General features: G+C 36.3%; 1 protein-coding gene across 1 annotated transcript; it reads left to right on the top strand.

Moving 5' to 3' along the window:
• The first annotated feature begins 690 nt into the window (after window positions 1-690).
• On the top strand, window positions 691-4,833 carry LOC117924317 (protein argonaute 2-like). The gene is made up of 3 exons (XM_034842925.1): window positions 691-770; window positions 1,259-2,393; window positions 2,997-4,833. Exons 2-3 carry the CDS (start codon window positions 1,279-1,281, stop codon window positions 4,411-4,413), a joined length of 2,532 nt encoding a protein of 843 aa, XP_034698816.1. The 5' UTR covers window positions 691-770; window positions 1,259-1,278; the 3' UTR covers window positions 4,414-4,833.
• Window positions 4,834-22,249: the final 17,416 nt, after the last annotated feature.

The raw sequence follows: 22,249 nt of genomic DNA on the forward strand, positions 1-22,249 counted from the left end.
AAAAAGGGCAATAATTTATTTTATTTTTTATGAACTTAATTTGTTACCATAAATTTGCATTACTCCGTGAGAATGAAAATTCACAAAAACAGATAGAATTAATTGTTCTTTTTTCAAGTTAAATATTGTTAACCCTGTATTAAATATAAAGCCAGATGACTCAGGACTACCATACGGTGATAAAACCGACAGAACCAACAAAAACATGCTGGTTGCGTGCGTACTGAGTGAGTGAGAATCCGTTCTTTACTTTCCTCCCAAGTTCCCAACGACACCAAATTCCTCATCGTATTGGGTTAATCGAACATTCTGGAACTTCACAGAAACTTCCCAAAAGTCCATGCTTACCCAGCACGCAGTCGATGCTTACCCAGCAAGTAAACGAGGGCAAGCCCGTCCTTTCAGCCTCTCTCTCCCGCATACGTACCGGTTTTCACTCTCCTTTATATACTCCATTCTCTAACAAGGAACGCATTACAGTCTAGACGTTATTGATTATTCGTTTGCTGCAATGGAGGGTCGTGGAGGAAGAGGAAGAGGAGGTGGTGGTGTAGGAGGAAGCTACGGGTGGAGAGGGAGAGGGAGAGGGCGGGGACAGCCCACTCGGCCGTGGAGGCCCTCCAATCCGGTCCAGCAACCGTCATCAAATCCGGTGGGACAACAGGTTCAACGGTGCGTTCCCAACCCGGTCCAACAACCACAACATCCAACAATCGCGCCGGCAACAGGTGCTACGTTGGAGTTGCCAACTTCTTCTCATCATGTCAAAGGTTCGGAATTCAGTTCTTTTTATTGAATCTGATTTTTTACGTTACCGTCTTTGTGAATAGAATTGGTGGGAATTAGTAGAGAGTTTTAGGTTTACGAGTCTTGACACCGATGGATAATGTCTAAGATTTGAAATTACCGATTATTAATTAAGTTAGTTTTTTTTTTTTAATTAATTTATTTATTTTTTGACATCAAGGAATTGTTGGATGTATTTGATGTGTCTTTGAGTTGATCATAGCTACAATATTAGCTATGGTGGTTTGATTGATTGAAGGTTTTAATTTTTAAGGTTCAAAAGTTCTCTCGGTATCAGATCCATTTAGATGGATGTGATTAAGGGATTTAATCTATAATTTAAAATTTGTTGTCAGGTAACCATTATGAGATCAAAATTTTGATAGTGTGAGTGTTTTTCTTAATCAAATGGTTTTTTTATTGTAAACAAGATATCCTCGTGTGAATTTACATGAGTTGTCTATGGCAGAAGCTGGGGACAAGCGTATTCCTATGAGAAGGCCGGACAAAGGTGGCACCAATGCTGTCAGATCTGTTTCACTTCGTGCGAATCATTTTCCTGTCAAGTTCAAGTCTGATAGGCTCATAATGCATTATGATGTTGATATTAAACCAGAGGCTCCGCCCAAGAAGGGTCGTGCAGTAAAGATATCAAAGTCCACTTTGTATATGATAAGGGAAAAGCTGTGTGTTGATCACCCCTCACAGTTTCCTGCATCAAAGATTGCTTATGATGGTGAGAAGAACATTTTTAGTGCTGTTGAGCTTCCCACTGGGAAATTTAAGGTGGAGATCTCTGGAGGAGAAGAGATGAAGGTTTGTTCGTTCATTGTCACTATAACTCTGGTGAAGCAACTTGAGCTTCAAAAGTTGAGTGATTACTTAAGCGGGGTACTCTCCTTTGTTCCCCGTGATATATTACAAGGTATGGATGTGGTAATGAAGGAGAATCCTGCTAGACATATGATATCTTCTGGTCGGGGCTTTTACCAATTTAAAGACTCGGGAAAAGACGAGCTTGGATACGGTATTATAGCTTCTAGAGGATTTCAACATAGTCTCAAACCCACTGCCCAGGGTCTATCCTTGTGCTTGGACTACTCGGTTGTGCCATTTTTTAATCCAATTTCGGTTTTAGAGTTCCTAAAGGAGCATGTTCGTGACTTCTCTTTACGAGAGTTTAAGAGATACAGGAGTGATGTTGAGGCTACCTTAAAGGGATTGAAAGTTGGAGTGACTCACCGTAATACGGGTCAAAAATTCATTGTTGCAGGTTTAACTAGTGAAGACACGCGAAACCTGTCATTTCTTCCTGAAGATCCAGAAGGCAATGTTTTGCCAAAGAAAGTAATGCTTGTTGATTATTTCTATGAAAAGTATGGCAAGGATATCGAGAACCAGGATATTCCCTGCTTAGATGTGGGAAAAAACAATAGGAAGAATTATGTACCAATGGAGTTCTGCATGTTGGTTGAGGGGCAGAGGTATACAAAAGAGATTTTGGATAAAGAGGCTGCTAAGAGGCTGAAACATGAGCAACTTCCTACACCAGTTGTCAGAGAAAGCAAAATATGTGAAATGATGCAGGCAAACTATGGACCATGCGGGTACATAACTGTGAACCTTCAGCTTTTTCATTCTAATGAATAGATGTGGATTTCCGTAGTTTCTTTTTAAAATTTCCTAATTTCTACTCGAGAGATAATAAGTTGAGGTGAACGGCTGCACCATTTTGTGTGAAGGTAGTTGCTCTTGCTTATGCAATTCCTTGGTTCATTATCAATGAAAAATTGTTTTTTATTATTTTTTTCATTCATAAAGCATCTCAATTTTGTATTTGGTTTTGATGTGGTGAAACCAACACAAGATTTCATGCCAAACATTAGTGATTTGAATTAGTGCATGAGTTACTTTCCCTTTTTTAAAGTCCTGATTCATGAATACATTTTGGCTCATGGCAGCTGGGGGGTTCCAAGAACATGTGTTTGGCACTGAAATTTTTAGTCCATAACGATTATCGTTATTATTTGCCCCTTACATAGGTTCTCATTACCATTTAATATGAGATGAAGTTAACAGTTGTAGTGCCCAAAAGTTATAATAACTTTACATTCATCACTAGAAAAGAGTTGGATGTGCTGATGGATTCAATTAAATTATGTGCATTGTGTTATTTTTATGCTACTAATTTCAGTTACTCTTGTTGGCAGGGGAGGTATCATTGACAGTTTTGGCATTGGTGTAGACAAGAACATGACAGAAGTTGCAGGACGAGTCATTGAGCCGCCAGAGTTGAAGCTAGGAGGCAAGCTGAACAAGATGACTGTGGAAAGGGACAGATGCCAGTGGAATTTGGTTGGAAAAATGGTCGTGAAAGGCATACCAGTTGACCATTGGGCTGTGGTGGACTTCAGTGGGCAGGAGCAGTACAACAGGCAGAATACCAATCAGTTTATTTCAAGATTTATTAGGCGGTGTGAAAAGTTGGGAATCCAAACGAAGGATCCTCTTTTCTGTGAAACTGCCAGCATGCATGCCTTCAGAGTTTTCCCTGTGCTACGGGAGCTGCTCAACAAGGTTTACAAAAAAGCAAGATGCAAGTTACAAATTCTTGTGTGTGTCATGGCTAGGAAGGATGCTGGCTATGGATATCTTAAGTGGTTTGCTGAGACCAAATTGGGGATGGTTACTCAGTGTTGTTTGTCCCGCCCCGCCAACAAAGTCAGTGATCACCATCTTGCCAACCTTGCTCTCAAGTTGAATGCTAAGCTAGGGGGCAGCAATGTAGAGCTTATAGAAAGACTTCCACGGTTTGAAGGTGAAGGACATGTGATGTTTATTGGTGCTGATGTCAATTACCCAGGCTCTCAGAACACAACTAGTCCATCAATAGCGGCTGTTGTTGCCACAGTGAATTGGCCTGCAGCAAACCGCTATGCAGCTCGAATTCGCCCACAAGCCCATCGAATGGAGAAGATTCAGAATTTTGGGGCGATGTGCCTGGAGCTTGTTGAGGCTTATGTTCAGGCAAATAAAGTCAAGCCAGAGAAGATTGTGGTGTTCCGTGATGGTGTAAGTGAGGGCCAATTTGACATGGTTCTGAATGAAGAATTACTTGATCTCAAGAGAGCAATCCAGGGGGGAAATTACTGCCCGACCATTACTCTTATTGTGGCCCGGAAGAGACACCTAACCCGGTTGTTTCCTAAGGTAAATGATCGGAGCTTTAATGGGAATGTGCCTCCAGGCACTGTTGTGGACACAACAGTAGTCCACCTATCTGAGTTCGACTTCTATCTTTGCAGCCACTATGGTACACTTGGGACAAGCAAACCCACGCACTATCATGTCCTACACGATGAGCACAGGTTTAGTTCTGACCAGATCCAGAAGCTTATCTATAACTTGTGTTTCACCTTTGCTCGGTGTACAAAACCTGTCTCGCTGGTCCCACCAGTGTACTATGCTGACCTTGCTGCCTATAGAGGAAGGCTGTACTATGATGCAATTGTGGCAGAGGTTGGAGCTTCAGCTGCAACTTCATCATCATCATCGGCTGGAGCTTGGCTCAATGACGGGCTTTACCGTCTGCATGGTGCTCTGGAGAACATGATGTTTTTCATCTGAAAAGAATCATGGATCCGGATCTCCTTTTCTACTTACTGTACTGAAGAAGAAGGTTCTACATATCTGGTGAAAAGGCCTGTAGCAGCTTCAACAACAACCTCCTTTCCTATGCATAAATTAGTAAAGGAGTTTGTGCGTGAATCTAATGGGTGTCTAGTGATGTTAGTTGTCATGGCCAATGCTGGCCATATGCTAACATTTTCACCGTGTTTGGACATGTCTGTTTTGTTGTCGTTCCAAGTGTGTTTGTGAGTTGTATTTACTGTTGTGTGTGTTCATGTATTACAGGGTTTGCAGGGTTGTGATGTGATGTCTGTGTGTTACTGTTTTTGGGTTGTTCTGGTCTGCACTACGTCTTTCTTCAATGGGTTTCTACTTTGTTGAGTGCGTAATGCTACAATGACTTCGTTTTTTTTTTTTTTTTTTGGGTCAAGAGTGAATTACGTGAATCCAAACCACTTGTTTTCTTTTCTCGTCTTTTGCAACCACGACGGTATTTCAACGAGCAATTATGTATGTGTAGCCCCCCAATTTTAGGCAGACCTTTTTTTTTTTTACTATCTTTTGGAGGCTTTTAGACACTTCTAAAGAGGGACCTTAGCTGGGGAGGACACGTGGCATAGGAGGATATTCTGGTGGTTTGTTGAGAGCAGAGAGATATAGGCTGGGGGAGCGACACGTGGCAGTGGGATTCTCTGGCCGTTAGAACTTTTCCTGTAGTCTTGGAGGGCAAGAAAGAGAGAAGCGGAGAAGGGAGGGAGGATTTTTTTCAGCAGATTGGGGAGTTTTAGAGAGGGAGCATGTCAGCAAATTGGGGGGGTCTGAGAGAGAGTGAGGCTGTTAGAGAGAGTGGGATGGTTGGACAGTAAGAGGGTGACACGCTGGGAGGGGGGATTTTTGGGTGTCTTGGGTAGCAAGAAAATTTCACAAAGCAAAGGCAGACAGAGGATGGGTGGAGGTTTTTGAAGAGGAACGGTGAGAGAGAGCTGTTGGAGAAGCGGGGTGATATTCTGGATTTTAGAGAGAAAACTTGAGGAGGATTTTTCTGGTGAAGGTTTGTTTTGAGAGAGATGCAGAGAGAGGCTTGGGAAGCAAGAAAGAAGGCAGAGCAGAAAAAAAAAGGAAAGGAAAACTAGAGCTGGAAGCAGAGGGGGAGCTAGAACAGAGAGGGGAGAGAAGAGGAAGCAGGGGAAGTTGGAGATTTCTTCTGAGGTTTTAGAGATGAGAGCTTGGTCGAAGCCAAGCAGATCAGTGTTTGAAGGGAGGTTTTTGAAGGTATGATTATCATGTCTCTCATTTTCTACTGTTCTCATTTCTTTCCCCGTAGATCTATGGATGTTATTTGATGCTTTGATATGGACACCAGATGTCAGATTTCATCTTGTTGATCATTGGTTAGGTATGGACTTGTCACTGGTTTACTCATCTTTTGCCTTTAAGTTTAGGGAATGAATCTGATTGAAGACTTGTTTCTTGCTTGATGTTTGGGGAATCATATTTTAGTTTCTTTAATTTCATCTTGGCACCCTCAATTGTTCCAAGCCCATGGACAAATAATGAAATGTGGCCTTTTTGGCTGCCCACTCCTTGTCTTCCTCTTCTCTGTTTCTTTTGGGTTTCATTTCAATATTTATGCATCTCTTTCCTTTACCTTCTCCACTGCCATTCACTCCTCCCCCACCACCTCAATCCATGCCAATGCCGCCACAAACTATGATTATGACAGCCTTCCGGTGCTTATGTCTCAAAGATGATTCCTGCTTCTGATCAGAGTAGTTTCTTTAACTCTTGGATGTGTTTTCTCCGACCTAAGAATTATAGGTCCAAACTATGTCCCTGGTGAGAAGAATGATCAGTATGTCAAGAGTGTGTATTTGGATGGGAAAGAAGTAGGAAATTGTTGAGGATGTGCCCTATGGAAACACTGTTGCTATGGTCGATTCGGATCAGTTCATCACTAAGGATGCTACGTTGATCAATTAAGAAGGAACTAATGCATGGGAATTTGCTTTTGAATTGATTGGTGGTCTGTACTCTTCCTCGGCATGGTGTGGACAATGTAAGAAGCTAGTTCCTGAGTGGAAAAAGGTTTCTAATAACTTGAAGGGGGCAGGTGACGATTACGTGGAAAGTGGCTCTTGCCTTAGCTATTGGTTGTGTTACGACTCAAATTCTAAGTGACCCAAAATTTGGCCCATAACCCGAAGTCAAAGGTTTGACCCTAAGGGTTCCTCCTACTCCATGCTAGCAGTTAACCAAAACACTCTGAATTTTCTTTTTTTCGTGCATAAACCACACTAGAGTTCCCACTAACTAACAACATACCAATCAATACTCAAAAGCAACAAGATATAATAGCTATCATAAAGGTCCAAAAATAAAAGTTCACCATTGAACAATTAATCAAAATAAGGACTCATTACAATACATAGTCCACATTGCTCAGTAAGGTACCTAATACCCAAAGGGTTAATAGGGATTTCTAAGTTCCAAATGAACACAAAAGAAGCATTTCAACAGTATTGATCAAGCCACATAATTTAATCTCTATAATTATACACAATTCCACAATATTCAACAATTAAATGAAATGCATATGAACATGTGACATACAGTCATACAATGCGCTGTAGTTCTTGGGCTTTCACTAAAGGATACGTGTCCACACCCAAATACACTCCCAATTTGAAGTCTTCTCGAGGTAAACTTTTGGGTCTTTCACTTTAAGGATCTCTCTCCCTTCTTAATTCGCCTCACACGGGCCTTTACTTTTCATCACTATTTCATTTTTTTTTTCTTTCTTTTTTCCATTTCATACACTTTTCACAATTTTATCTTTTCGTCACACAACCATGATGCAAATGAATGTCATGAGATTAATCACTCTCATTCATAAGTATCATCAATATCATTAGAATTACAATTATGTCACAATTCCAAAATTTTTCAACAATTCTAATATTCAAATATGATTATTTCTCTCCAATAAATTATCAAAAATATTTCAAAAAATTCTCAAAAATTCACATATTAATAAATTATAAATTATACCACAATTTCGTAATTTTCCAACAATTCTAATAATTTTAACAAACCAAAAACAATCATTTATCAAGCAAAAAGAAATTCTCGAAATCACAAAAATTCCAAAAAAAAAATCTCAATCATCCAATAAAATTCCTATATCACAAACATTACCTATTCAACTCATAACGATAAGATCTACAATTTTTTTCAAGGAAAAATGCATTTCATTAAAGTTTTAGGATTAGGTTTCCCTACCACATATTTACGAATTAGACCGTTAAAATCAAGATCAGCCACCGTAGAATTGTTCATCTCGTCGAGTAGAACACTTCCTCAAATTTTCAGGCAAAACAGACGACGTTCGACTGTTTAAACGGCCAACCAAAGATCCGACGGAAAACTCCTCCCCACAATGCCAAGAGCTTCTGCCACTTCCTCCACTTCCTTTTCCCTTTTATTTTTTTCAAAATCCCAATTCCTCTTATTTTAGCCACCGGCCAAGCCCTCCACGCCCAAAAATCCCTTTAAATTCTTTTATTTTATTTACTTTGTTTTGCTTATTTCTTTTTCAATTCAATTTCATTTCACTTCATTATTTTATTAACAACATACAAAATAATTTATTAAACACCAACCAAAAATTTAATTTTTCTCAATTTTATTATTAATAAATTTTATTTAATTTTTTACTTAATTAGTTCAAATTAATTTTAATTAATTCATTTTTCACTTTTTTGTTTTAGTTTTCATAATTTTCAATTTCTATAATCCTAAGAAATTTTCTACCATAAAGTTGACGTAGCACAAAATTTTCAACTCGCCTAATTAACCAACAAAATAATTCGAATTCTATCGATCCAAAATTAACATGTGTTTTTCAATCACTTTTCTTTTTTACTTTTCAACCACCACTCAAAAGAAAACTTTTCAAACTAGAAATTCTAATGTGGCCTAAAATGTCCGGTCATTACAGGTTGCATGGCAATATTGAAGTCATGTGAGATGGCTTTTGTGACTTGTTTAAAACTGGCTAATGTGTGTATGAAGGTGAGCTTGTCTACAAAGCAGAGGAACGTTTGGATTAGGATATAAGGAAACTTGAAGATATTTCTATCCATGTACCAGCTGCTGATGATATATTAAACATTGCCAGTACCTTACGGGCAATGCTAGAAGTTGATCCCCAAACACCGAAGATAGAGGGTTAACTGAAGACCTTTCAGATGGACTTTAGATTTTTGGGACGTACTTTAACTGTAACTAAAATCCATGAGCATCCGAGGCACAGCATGCAAGTGAAGTCACATCAAGCGGAGGGCTTTGTTTTCCTGGTAAGCAACTTGGTGGCAGAAAACCCCTGGGGTTGCATTCTGGTTCATACTCCAGACCTTGAAAGTCTGAAATGGCCTCAGTCATATAGTCCTATAAAATTTGTGAGCCATGCAAGGCAAAGGGGTTGGGCCTGGAAAAGGAAATGGATTTCAAGTTATGTAAAGCAATAGATACCTGTTGGATTACTAGAGCTAGGAAACGCTATACACCTACGTCTGTCAGGCTTAACACAATTTGGATTGTCAAATGTTGGCAAGGATCATTTGCAAGCATCCATTCTTGCACGGGGAGTTCGCAAGAATTCTAGTCATACCTGATCCATTAAAACCCGGTGCTGGTGGTGTGAAATATGTCCAACCCATGTATGGGGCAGACCTGAGTTCTAAGCAGGGCTCTTATCATGGACCTGCTCAAACTTTTCTGGATAGCCTTCGTTCCTTTTATTCTTCCACTTGCAATGGGCACTAAGCTGGAGCATGTCATTTCCTAGTTGGTCAATGAGACTGCATCTTCAACTGATGAAACTGAAACAAGTCCATAGGACAATGACCTTGATGAAATCGGGTGGCAGCAACACCAACAGTCAAGACTCTAACCGCTTCCTTGCAAATCTCCTCTTGATTCAACTGTGCAGAACTCAAATTTTTTTGAATTAATTTGTTAAAAGTTTAAATAATCCTCGTTTGTATGATTTTAACGTTTTTCATTTTTTTTAAATAATAATGTAAAAAATAAAGAATATATGTGAGCAATACCTTATACATATCCGTACCTTATAGTAGTGATGTTTAATCTTATAATTTTGTTAACAATATATGTAGTGACAAATTATAACAATGCAATGACAAGTTATAAATAAAATAGTGAAAATCTTTGGATCAAAAATTATTATAGTGACGTTAGATATCAAATTTGTAAAATATCAATAATTTAATATTTGAAAAAATAATTTTAATTATTAATTTTAAATGTTTAGTAATAATTTATACCATATTACTTTATTCTTGACTTTTTTAAATATAAACTTTAAGGGTTAAGTAGAGTACATTCACTTTCAAAATGTAATTAGTGATTATGAAAAATTGATTTTATTATTTTAAATACACAAGACTTTTGTGAACTACTTTTTACCATATTCAGAAAGATAAATTAAATTAAATTTGAGAGTTTCCTATATAATTTGTTATTAAGAAATAAATTTATGATAAATTATTTCCTTTAAATAATTTACAAATAAATTTAAATTAATTAAAATAGTATATAAAATAATATAATATACCAATAATTTAGTCGAATATGGTATTAATCCATAAATAATATTCATATATCAAGTAGTTTTTTAAGTGGAACTTGATGGAGGCTCTTTAAGAGTGAAGACATGTCAGTTAAACACATAATAAGAGGATCTACAACTCTAAGATGGTAGAGGTAGTCTTGAAGGGTTGATAGTTTTCACCTTGTTAGACTATGAACACCAATTCATGAGTAAAATGAATGCAATGGATAGTAGGTTACAAACCTAAGCACTTCGTGTCTCATTTTTATTTACATAAGTTATTGGAGTGTAGTTGGTTCTTTACAATGAGATGCTGAATCAACTTCAAAATTGGATTATGAGTAAGTCAGTGTTGTCCTATGGGCCCTAATGGTCCTCGATCGAACTCATATAACTTTTGGTATGGTTTATGTGGGATAAATTGGCTTTAAGTTCACTTTTGTGCATAAAGGCATTTTGGTATTTATGTAGGGTTGAATAGGAGTAAGTGAACAAGGTTTCTCAATTAAGCTAATTAATTAGTAAGCCCTGTTGGGTGAATTAATGAATTAGGACCCATTTTGGTTTAGATTAAGTGACTTAAGCCCTTAGTCATATTAAGTGACATAAACCCTAAGTGAGGTCGGATGGGGAACCCTTTAAATACTCCCTTAAGGGTTTGGGTTTCCATAAAGTTGTCTTCCACCTCCAAAGAGAAAGAGAGCCATAGCCTCTACCTCTCTACCCCTTAGTTGGAAGTGTTCCAAGATCAAGAAAAAGTCATTAGATAGAAGATTGTGGGCCTACAAGACTTTAAATGACATTGATTTGATTTTTCAACACTTCGAATTTAAGATTTGGGAACACCAAACCTAAAGGTTAGTACTTTAACCTTAAAGATCAATTTTATATATATATATAAAATTGTTATTGCTTCCATTGCTTAGATCTAAGATGCCAATAAATTAACCCATCAAGTTTATATTTCAAATCCTTGAATTATAGATCCTCTTATTATATGATCAATTAACATACTCTAACTTCAAGAAGCATATGTCAAATTTTACTAAAGGAATTACAATGGCCATAAATTTCATAATCACATGTCCTTAGGATTGTTGGGAACCCCAAATCACTTTGTTCCCATACCTTGGATCTCGTAGGGTGCATGTATCTATCCCTAGGGCTCCTTCGATCAACGCATTGAAAAGTAATGGCTTCAAAAACCATTAGAGAATAATGATGTAGAGATTTGAAACTCATACTTATGATCTGGATGTTCCCAAATCAAAATCCATTCGTTCAAGAACATGCTTGGAAAAAGTTGAGTCTTTCTCCTCAAGTTTTGCCCACATGTGCATCTGGTGTGATTCTCATGCACACAACTATGTGATTCCCTTGCATGCAACCTATGAGCATCTCATGCACTTCTTGTGCACATATCCCATGCATGTCCTGTGAGTTATAGCCTTGCATCTAAAGAGGTCTCGTACATCGAAGATCTTTCGCCCAATGACACAAACCACGATCTTGGGACTCTAATGTGTGGGCTTTTGGAAGGAAAGAGACTATAACTCTCTCTCTCTCTCTCTCTCTCTCTCTATCTATCTATCTATCTATCTATCTATCTCTCTAGAGGTGCAAGACAACTCTCACCAAAAGTCATTAGGAAACTTTAACCCCTAAATGGGTATTTATAAGGTTGTCCATTCCATTGCATGCAGACTTCCCATGAACTGATGTCCATAATCTAACAAGGTGGTGTCATCACCTACCAAGATTACCTCATCCATGAGTTACATATCCTACTTGTTATGTGATCAACTGACATACTCTAACTTCAAGGAACATATGTCAAATTCCACTAAAGGAATTACTATGACCACATATTTTATGATCACATGTCCTTTGGATCACCTAAGGGGACACATTGTCTCAATCCCATGAGATATCATGGTGCCTTTATTGAGAATACCTATTGCCACCAGTCTCCATCAATAGTGACATAATCCATAAGGATATATGACCACTTTAGGGTTTCACCCATAGGTCAAAGACTCTGGTTGATTTTGGTACAAACTCGATATCCTCTCAAGGTTGAGAGTTCATGCAGTATAACAGTTTGGTGAATCAAGACAATTGATAGCCTTGCGCCATGATTCACCGTAGGTTCTATCCAACATGCATTACATACACTAGTACACTCACCATGGAAAACTCATCTTGTTAGCCAAGACAAGTCATCTCTCCAACTAGGAGGTAGTGCACTAGAATCTTTACTAGATTGCCCAAATCCATAAACCGATTATGGACAACTTATCTACTTACAAGAATCCCATGACTTGTATCTTCTGTGCAACTCCTAATACACCTAAGTCATGTATAATGTAAGAAACATGGACTAAATGTTCAAAACAATGTCAATATACTAAAGAGATAACAAGAGGATAGTTAAGTCTAACTTTGTTACATCATGTCTTTCTTTTAGGGGCTCAATCCTAACAAATTTCTAGTAGCCCTAAAAGCAATTGGGCACTGCAGAAAGATTCTGCTTCACAATAATATCACATTGCTATACTATCTCATAATAAGGTAACACTTATTCTTTGTGTGTTTCCTCTTCTAATGGTATTTTTGTTCTTTAAACTATGCCACCATCCCACTGTTTCACATAACAATATCTTAGATGATGTAGCCAAGAGAACTAGCCATAAGCCAAAAGGCTTCCTTTGTTGCTATAGAAGCAGCAAAAACCACTTAGAGTGTACACATAACTAAAGGTAGACCTATAAGAGTCTTCATCAAATTGGAAGTCCAATTTCTTGGTACGAAATGAGTACTGACTCATTGCATAGACTCACAAACATATAATCCCTCATTCTCCAAAGATACTATAGTATATGTTTGACATTCGGCCAAATCTCTAATAAGTAAATGGACTAATATCCACTCATTCTTACAGCAAAGCAAATATCTGGTCTAGCACATAGCATCGCATGCATACTTAAGGTTATCCATACAAAGGCATTGGATACTACTTTTAATGTTATCTATCTCCACAGATGTCTAAGGACATTGATCCTAAGAAATACAACACCAAATCCAAAGAGTAACAAACCCTTCTTAGAGTTTTGCATCACGTACTTGAATGACATAGCGTAATTTTCCTATTCTTATAGTTCTAAAGGACATTAACCCCAAGAATATATTGTGTCTTCCTCTAGAACTAAGTATACTACTAGATCTTGATTGATGATAATATCCTTACATCATATCCAATGAATAGATTGACATCTATTTGCAAGATCTTAGAGCATCACCACCTTTCCCTGTGCCTTCTTATGCACACAAGGTGCTTTGCTATGAAAATTTGTTATTGTTATATCTCATAAATAAGACACACTGTAATAGATAAGAGTAATCTGATGGATTTGAGTATGGCCACTATTGAAAAGGTTTTCCATAGTTGAAACAAAGTTTCAAACTATAACCATTAGAGTCTTAGCCACATAAAACTCAAGCTTTCCATCTACTCTTGTGTTCTTCTTGTAAACCAAACTTAAGCCTATTGGTTTTATCCATTTAGGTGCTTCAATAGGAACCCAAACTATGTTAGGATACAAAAATTCTAACTACTTCTTCATAGCTCCTTACCTTAAGTGGGCATAAACACTACTCACTGATTCATCATAATTAGTGAGATATAAACCTCCCATTATGATGAAGCACTCGTGTGGTAGAAATCATAGGAATAGTATGTCTTTAACTCTTTGGATCTATAATATCTTATGCAATGTGAGACTATATTATAATATATCTTTCAACCTGTATCACTCTTTGTCTTATTCCTTATCATATAGTCTTCATAAAAAATATGACATTTGTGTCAACAAATATCTTCTTATGATCTTGACTATAAAGGTAATAACTCTCAAAAATCCTTTTAAATATCCTATAAACATCAATACGTCTTAAGAAAGAAAGAAAGGATAATCTATAAGATATATTCCCAAAAGAATCCAGGAAAATATGAGAAACCTATCCATGATCTCTATGTCCATCCAAGTTTGATATCTTCTTTCCACCTCTCCATCTTGCAATAAAGAACCTAATGCACATAATTGGGAAATAATATCGTGTTTCAATGGAAAAAATCAAACTTACTAAAGGTATCACCTTCATCTAATCGAAGTGATTTGGTATGTATACCCAATAGGTTATCCGATCATCTCTTAAATTCAATGAATATACCCAAGGCATTGGATTTCCTATGTACATATCCAAACCTAGAGCAATCATCACTAAAAGTGATTAAATACCCATAATCTCCCCATGCATGGACACTAAAAGGTTCATACATGTTAGTATGCACTAACTTCAAACATTCCTTGGCTTTTGTCATCTTGGTCATTTTACTATCTATACAGGATTCGTAGAGTGGAAGATCTTTGGGAATCAAAGAGTCTAGACTTTACCAGTCTTTGGATCCTATTTAGATTAATATGACCTAGATTTAGAAACCAAATGTTTAATTAATGCTAGGTTTAATCCCGAGATTCGATAATTCTCATCACTTGGCAAAGTGATAATGGAATACATATACAAGAAGAAGATATTACCTTCCACTAATATGCATAACTAACCTTGCATTTGAATCTAAGATAAGTATAACCATTGTCCTTGAATTGTCGATATCACCAAGTAAAGAACCCCACCATGGGGGTGGACACTCCTACTACAGACATATCTAGTCTCGTCCATGCGGAGAGTCCATATCTCTTAATTCTTAGGGCTAACCCACCATGAGGGTGATGATCAACCTAAATCAAGATGGGCTCGACAATGGAGGCCATGGGCTTGCTTAAGGCCCTCTCTCACTTAATCTTTTGAGATATATAAGAGCATTTTAAAACCATTAATAATTTCCCTGATGAATAAATTATCCAATTTGAAAATTTTTAAAAATATTTATTTCCTATTTGGATACCTAGTTTAATAGAAGAATATGAACATGAAAAATTTAAAATTTCCATGGGAGTAATTTTCACAATGAATTTTGATAAAATATCCACTCAAAACTTTAAAAACAATTTGCATACAATTCTCCTTCTATACATAATTCCAATTAATAAATATTTTATCTTGGAAATGTTTCAAAGAAATTTATTTCCATCAAATTACTAAGCCTTTTGGTAATAATATTTTAATGATAAATTATCTCTAATGAAAATTTCCAAAATATTTATTTTCCAAATAGGAAACTCTTGTGTAAAAAGGAAATTACCAATTTATGAGATTTTGAATAATCTTGAGAGCACCTTATCCAAGAAAGGAACTTTTGCTTCTCATATTAAAATATCCTCGTAAGATTTACTTTCCTTATTTCTTACACTTTTCCAACTTAATAAATATTTTCATAGGAATTTCATAATAATTTATTCCATTAAATATTACCAAAAATAGAACCTTTTAATAATTCCTTAATGGATAAAATATTCGCTATGGAAAACCCCCAAAAATATTTATTTCCAAAAAGGAATTAAGCAATCCATTTTGGAAAGTATTTTTAAAATATTTTATATCTCCATTAAATTACTAAAACTTTCCAGAGTTATTTTGGTAACCCTCCTCATCATAAATTATCTATTATGAGATTTTCTAATTAAACCGGAACTCTTATGCTAAAAGAATTGTTCTCTTATTCCTTATCATTGAACTATCCAATAAAATAGTTTCCCTTTTTCTTTTTGAGGAGGAGGGTCTGGAGAACCAGCTATAGGTATAGTTTTCCTTCTCTCGCCGAGAAAGAACAGGAAAACCTCATAAAGTTTAATAAATAGATAGTTCTAAAGAAATAGTAATCTTCTTAACAACAACTAGTATAAATAAATAATCTTGGAAAATAGCTTCTCATGAAAATTTACTAAGAATACCAACAAAAAAAAAAAAGAAAAAACTTTCTTTGGGTTATAATATTTATTTTGGTAACCATTATTAATTATAAATTATCTATCATGAATTTCCAAAATGAATTTATTTATTTTTAAATCAAAATCCTATGCAAAATAGAATAATACTATTTTATAAAGATTTGGAAAAATAAGAGTTTTTCCTTAAAAGAAAAAATTTTATTATTAGAGATCTCAAATATTTGAGAAGATTTTAAATAAAATTAAACTCTTATAGAATTAATTTTTAAAAATGTAAGAAAGCTTGTAATCATTTTCCAACTTTTCTCTTCTTTAAAATAAAATTTCCTAAACATGCACATTCCAATTTAAATAAGTTTTCTAAATTTAAAAAATGCATGAAAATTTATTTCCAATTAAGAATACCAAAATATCTTAAGGCCACATATGCAATTAATAAAAAACATATAATAAAAATAAAGGAATAAATAAATAGAAAATTTTCTCATGGCCTTTAGGGATTCTGTTGCATATTTGGTGACTAAAATTTGGATAAAATTCATATTACCAAAAAAAGAACTCTGTAACCAAAATTAAGGTTAGTGAAAATAGAAAACCTAAAAGGCCCAATTGCCGCCAAAAATTGAGCCCAAGAAGAGGCCCAAAATTCAGCCAAAACAACCAAAAGGAATTTGACCCATATACAATCTCGTAACAACATGCTCTTTGTGCAATATTGCTTTGATTGGTCATATCTCCCTCATTTCAACTTTGAATTGTGATCCATGTGAAGTATTGGAATCCTAACTTCCTAAATTTCAAAACCAAATGTGATTTGCCCTAAGAAACTTATAGGAAGGTAGTCTCGATTTTGAGTTAAAGTTAATTTCACTATGCGACCATATATCTCAAACCAAGAACTTCCAAGAATGTTTTTTTTTTCTTTAACCACCATAGAATCTCAAAAAAAAAAAAAAAACTTCAAGATTCTTTCTTTTCTCTTGGGTCACCATAGATGGATATAAAAATTTGAAAATTTAACAATAATAAAAATGTTGATGCTCCTATAAACGAGCTGTTAGGAATTTTAGGCTAATCCAAACTATGGTAATCACCCTAGAGGGGGGGATAAATAGGGTGATGGTCTCTTTTTAAAAAATTTAAACTAAGTGAATGTAAGAGACAATTATATGCAAATATATAATAAACAAAATAAACACAATTGCATATAATTTAAAAGAGTAAGGGAAGAGAGAGTGCAAACACAAGATTTATAGTGGTTCGGCGCAACCCGGCCTACATCCACTCTCCTCTAGCTTCAATCCCAAGCTTGAGGTTCCACTAATTCAATGCTTCCAAACCAAGCCTTCAAGCAATACAATTGGATTATGGTTCCAATCCACCCTCTTGGACTTTTGGCTCCAAGCACCCTTTACACTTCTCAAGAGATACCACACTCTTGGAAAACTTCCTCTCAAAGATATACAAATAAAGATCTCACAAAATCCTAGTAATAGAACTTTAGGCTCAAAGATACAAGAAAAACTAGGATTGAATGGTGCACTAAAGATATGCAAGTTTTGGAACAATGGTGCACTCAAAACACTTCTTCAAAGGCTCAAATATATTCAAGAAAGGTTTAGGAAGGTTAAGATATTGAAACAATGAAGATTGGAGCCTTTTTATAGAAGAAAAAAGCCAAACTAGCCGTTTGGGGTTCGTCCGGTCGAGCTGGGGGTCGACCGGTTGACTAGCCGTTAGCATTTAATGCTTGGCAGGTGACCGTTGGGCCTCGACCGGGTCTCGACCGGACCTCGACCGGACCTCGACCGGACGAGGTTCAACCTTGACCGGTTGAACAACCGTTCTGGAATAAAGAGAAAAATTTTGCATTTTTCGAACGGTCGACCGGTTACTGTTCATACCCCTCAACCGGTTGAGCTGAGGGTCAACCGGTTACTGTTCATAACCTCAACCGGTTGAGCTGTGGGTCAACCGGTTACTGTTCATCCGGTTCAACCGGTTGAGCCATTTTTGGCTCAACACCCAACTTTTTCAATTTAAAACCTTTAAAACAAGTTTGGAAAATATTTGACACAAGGTTTTAATTGAAAACATGAAATCATCCAATTTTAAAAGGATTTAAAATGAATTAATTCTTGGATGATTTTGGTGCATAAGTAAAGAATGCAATGCATGAAAAAACCTAGTGCACCAACAACCTTACAAAGAGATCTTATGAAGTTTGGGTCTTGAAAAATACTTCTCTTTGAGGTGGTCTTCTTCTTCATGATTTCTCTTTGGCTTGATATGTCTTTGTAATTGCCACTTTGGAAATCATCTTGCCTAATCACACTTAAAATATAATCATTAGTTCTAAACCTTGTTTTGTTATCATCAAAATCAAGATTAACCAAACCTTGGTTTCACACGAGCTTATAACCCATCTATTGAAAAGAAAATATTTTTACAACAAAATAAAAACCCTATACCCCTTCTGAATTGTACAACCCAATCTAGAGAATCAAAAAACATAGATGATATTCATTCATGCAACTGAATCAATAACAATCAATCAATCTAAATATATTGCTACATTTGATTGAATGAATAAAATCATGTCATTCATTCATTCCTTAAGACCATGAAATGAAAAAGCAACCTTGCAACATAGAGTTGGCACACCCTATAATAGATCTAACATGCTAAAACCTACCTTAGGGCTCTGATACTAGTTGTTGGGAACTTTGGATCACTTCGTTCCCATGCCATAGATCTCATAGAGTGCATACATCTATCCCTAAAAATCTCTAGATCTAGCCCAAAGGAAAATAATGGCTTCAAAAACCATTGTAGAATAAAGATTTAGAGATTTGAAACTCATACATATGATCTAGATGCTCCCAGATCTAAATCCATCTGTTGAAGAACATACTTGGAAAAACTGGAGAGTCTCTCTCCTCAAGTTGTTGTCCATATGAGCATCTCATGTGATTCCCATGCATGTGGCCTATGTGATTCCCATACATGTAGCCTGTGAGTGTCTCATGTAGTTCTTGTGCACATGACCTGTGCATCTCCCGTGCGCTATAGCCCTGCATCCAAGGAGGTCTCATACACCCAAGATCTTTTGCCCAATGACTCGAGCCACAATCTTGGCACTCCAAAGTGTGGGCTTTAAAAGAAATAAGGTTATGGCTTTTTCTCTCTCTAAAGGTGAAAAACAACCCTCACCAAAAATCATTAGGAAACTCTAACCTCTAAAGGGGTATTTATAGGGTTGCCTATTAGGCTTAAGTGACTTACGCCCATCAAGGCTTAGGTCATTTAATCTAACCCAAAATATGTCATAATTGATTAATTAACCACATAGGGTCATCTACCTAATCAATTAACCCAAACCAGAGATCTTGTTCATTATCCCCTATGCAACCTTACAAAATTACCAAAATGCCCTTATGCACAAGAATAAAACTAGAGTAAATTCAACCCTCATAAATAATGTCATCATGGTATATGAGCTCAAAATAGGGACCACTAGGTGACCTATAGAAGCATTGTCTCCCTCATAATCCAATTCTAAAGTTGATTCAGCATTCCATTAAAGAGAATCAACTGCACTCCAATACCTCATGTAAATAACAACGAGACGAAGCTCGAGTCCGTGACCTTCTATGCCTTATATACAAACTCCCCATGAACTGGTGTCCGTAATCTAACAAGGTAGTTCTATCACCTATCAAGATTACCTCTCCAATCCTTGAGTTATAGATCCTACTTATTATGCGATCAACTAACATACTCTAACATCAAAGAGAATATACCAAATTCCACTAAAAGAATTACTATGACCACAAATTTCATGATCATGCGTCCTTTGGATTACCTAATGGGACACACTATCTCAATCCCATGAGATATCATGGTGCCTTTATTGAGAATACTTGTTGTCACCAACCTCCATCAATAATAATTCAATCCATATGGATATATGACAATTTTAGGGTCTTACCCATAAGTCAAAGCCTCCTATTGATTTTGGCACGGGCGTAATTTCCTCTCAAGGTTAAAAATTCATGCAGTATAGTAATTTGATGAATCATAACAATTGATAGCCTTGCGTCATGATTCACCGTAGTCCTATCCAGTATACATCACATACACTAGTACACTCACCATGAGAAACCCATCCCGATGGACAAGACAAGTCATTTTTCCAATTAGGAAGTTGTGCACTATAGTCTTTACTAGATTGCCCAAATCCATGAATTGATTGTAGACAACTTATCTACTTACAAGGAGCCCATGACTTGTATCTTTTGTGCAACTCCTAATGCACTCAAGTCATGTACACTGTAAGAGATATGGGTTGAATGCTCAAACAAGCAACCTTACTAATAAAGAGGTCGTAGCGCAGTAGCTCAATAAACCTAGAAAGGAAGCGGGAGAGAAGGCTTAGAGTTGCCCGCCTTGATGATCCAGAAGTTATATGTCAATACACCAAAGGGATAGCAAGGGGATAGTTAAGTCTAACTTTGTTACATCATGTCTTGCTTTTAAGGGCTTAATCCCAACAAAGATCACCAAAAGGGACATGTTGTCTTAATACCATGAGATACCATAGTACCTTTATTAAGAATACTTAGTGTCACTTACCTTGATCAATAGTGACACAATCCATAAGGATATGTGAATATATTGGGGGTCTCAGCCATAAGTCAAAGCCTCTTATTGATTTCAACACATATTTAATATCTTCTTAAGGTTGAGAGTTCATGCAACATAGTAGCTCGGTGAATCATGACAATTTGATAGCTTTATATCATGATTCACTGTAAGTTTTGTCTAATCTGTAACCATAAACACTAGTGCACTCACCTGGAAAACTGATCCCGATGGTCAAGACAAATCATCTCTCCAATTAGAAGGTAGTGCATGTTGGGAACTCTAGATTTCTCAATTCCCTTACCTTAGTTTGTATAGGGAGCATGTAATCTAATTTAGGCTTCTCTAGAAACTATTATAGCGGAAACAATGATAATAAAAAACCAAATAGAATATAATCTAAAAAAATAAAAACCATACCTAGATTTGGATGTTCTCATATCAAATTTGTAAGGCGAAAAACAAGTTTAATGTTGTTGAGGATGTCGTTTACCTACTAGTCTTCAACTTTATCTTTCCTCATATGGCTCTAAGCAAGAGAAAATAGTAAATTTTTCTCTTTTAGAGGAAAACTACCCTATGGAGACTCTTTAGAAGAAGATAATAAAAAAGGTGTAGGAAACCCTAAACCTAAAGGGCATATAAAAGGCTCCTAGTGAGCTTAAGTGACTTGAGTCCAATTGGGCATAGATTACCTAATCCAACCCACCTGGGTCCTAATTAATTTGATTAATTAATTGGGCTCCAATTAATTAATTAGCCCTTACTAGAAATCCAACTCATAAAATTGTTTGCAAACCTTGGTTTACTTCATTCCCAAGCCTTAGATCATTAGAGTGAATGAAATCCTATCCTAAGCTCTATAGACATAAACATGGTGAAAACTTGGCATTTAAAAATCAATATAGATGCCATTGATCAAGATAAAACTACAATACCTAAGATTTGGATGTTCCCGGATCGATTCTTAATGATGTAGAAAGCTCCATAGGTGTAGCATAAACTTAACAATCATACACCTGACTCCTCTTCCTTGAAGTATAGGTACTGAGATGGTGGAGATTTCAAGGTTGGAGGTTAGGGTTCTCTCTCTAAATTGCAAGGAGAGAATGACAAAAGTTAAAAACCCTAACCCCTAAAGCGGTATTTATAGGCTTTTTACTAGACTTAAGAGACTTAAGCCCACCATGGGCTTGGGTCACTTAATTTAACCCAAAAAGGTTTTTAATTGACTAATCAACCTAACACGGCTTCTATTAATCAATTACCCTAATCTAGAGATACCATTCGCTTCCCTTAAACAAGCTTGCATAATTATCAAAATGTCATTATGCACATAAGTAAACTAAAACTCCATCAAACCCTTATAAACCATGCCATCAAAGAATATGATATCGAGTAGGAAGTAGTTGGACCCATGGGATAGTACTAGCTCCATTAGAATCTAAATATGAATTCACTCGATATCCCATAGTAAAGACTCGATTACACTCAAATACCCTAGGTATATACAATGAGACATTAAATGCTTGGGTCTATGACTTGTTATCCACTATATATAGGCTCCTAATGCATTAGTGTCTCCAATCTAATAAGGTGAAAGTTACCAGCCTCTCAAGATTACCTTTACCATCCTTAAGTTATAGAT

Source organism: Vitis riparia, chromosome 10 (assembly GCF_004353265.1).
Source record: "Vitis riparia cultivar Riparia Gloire de Montpellier isolate 1030 chromosome 10, EGFV_Vit.rip_1.0, whole genome shotgun sequence".
Lineage (NCBI taxonomy): Eukaryota > Viridiplantae > Streptophyta > Magnoliopsida > Vitales > Vitaceae > Vitis > Vitis riparia.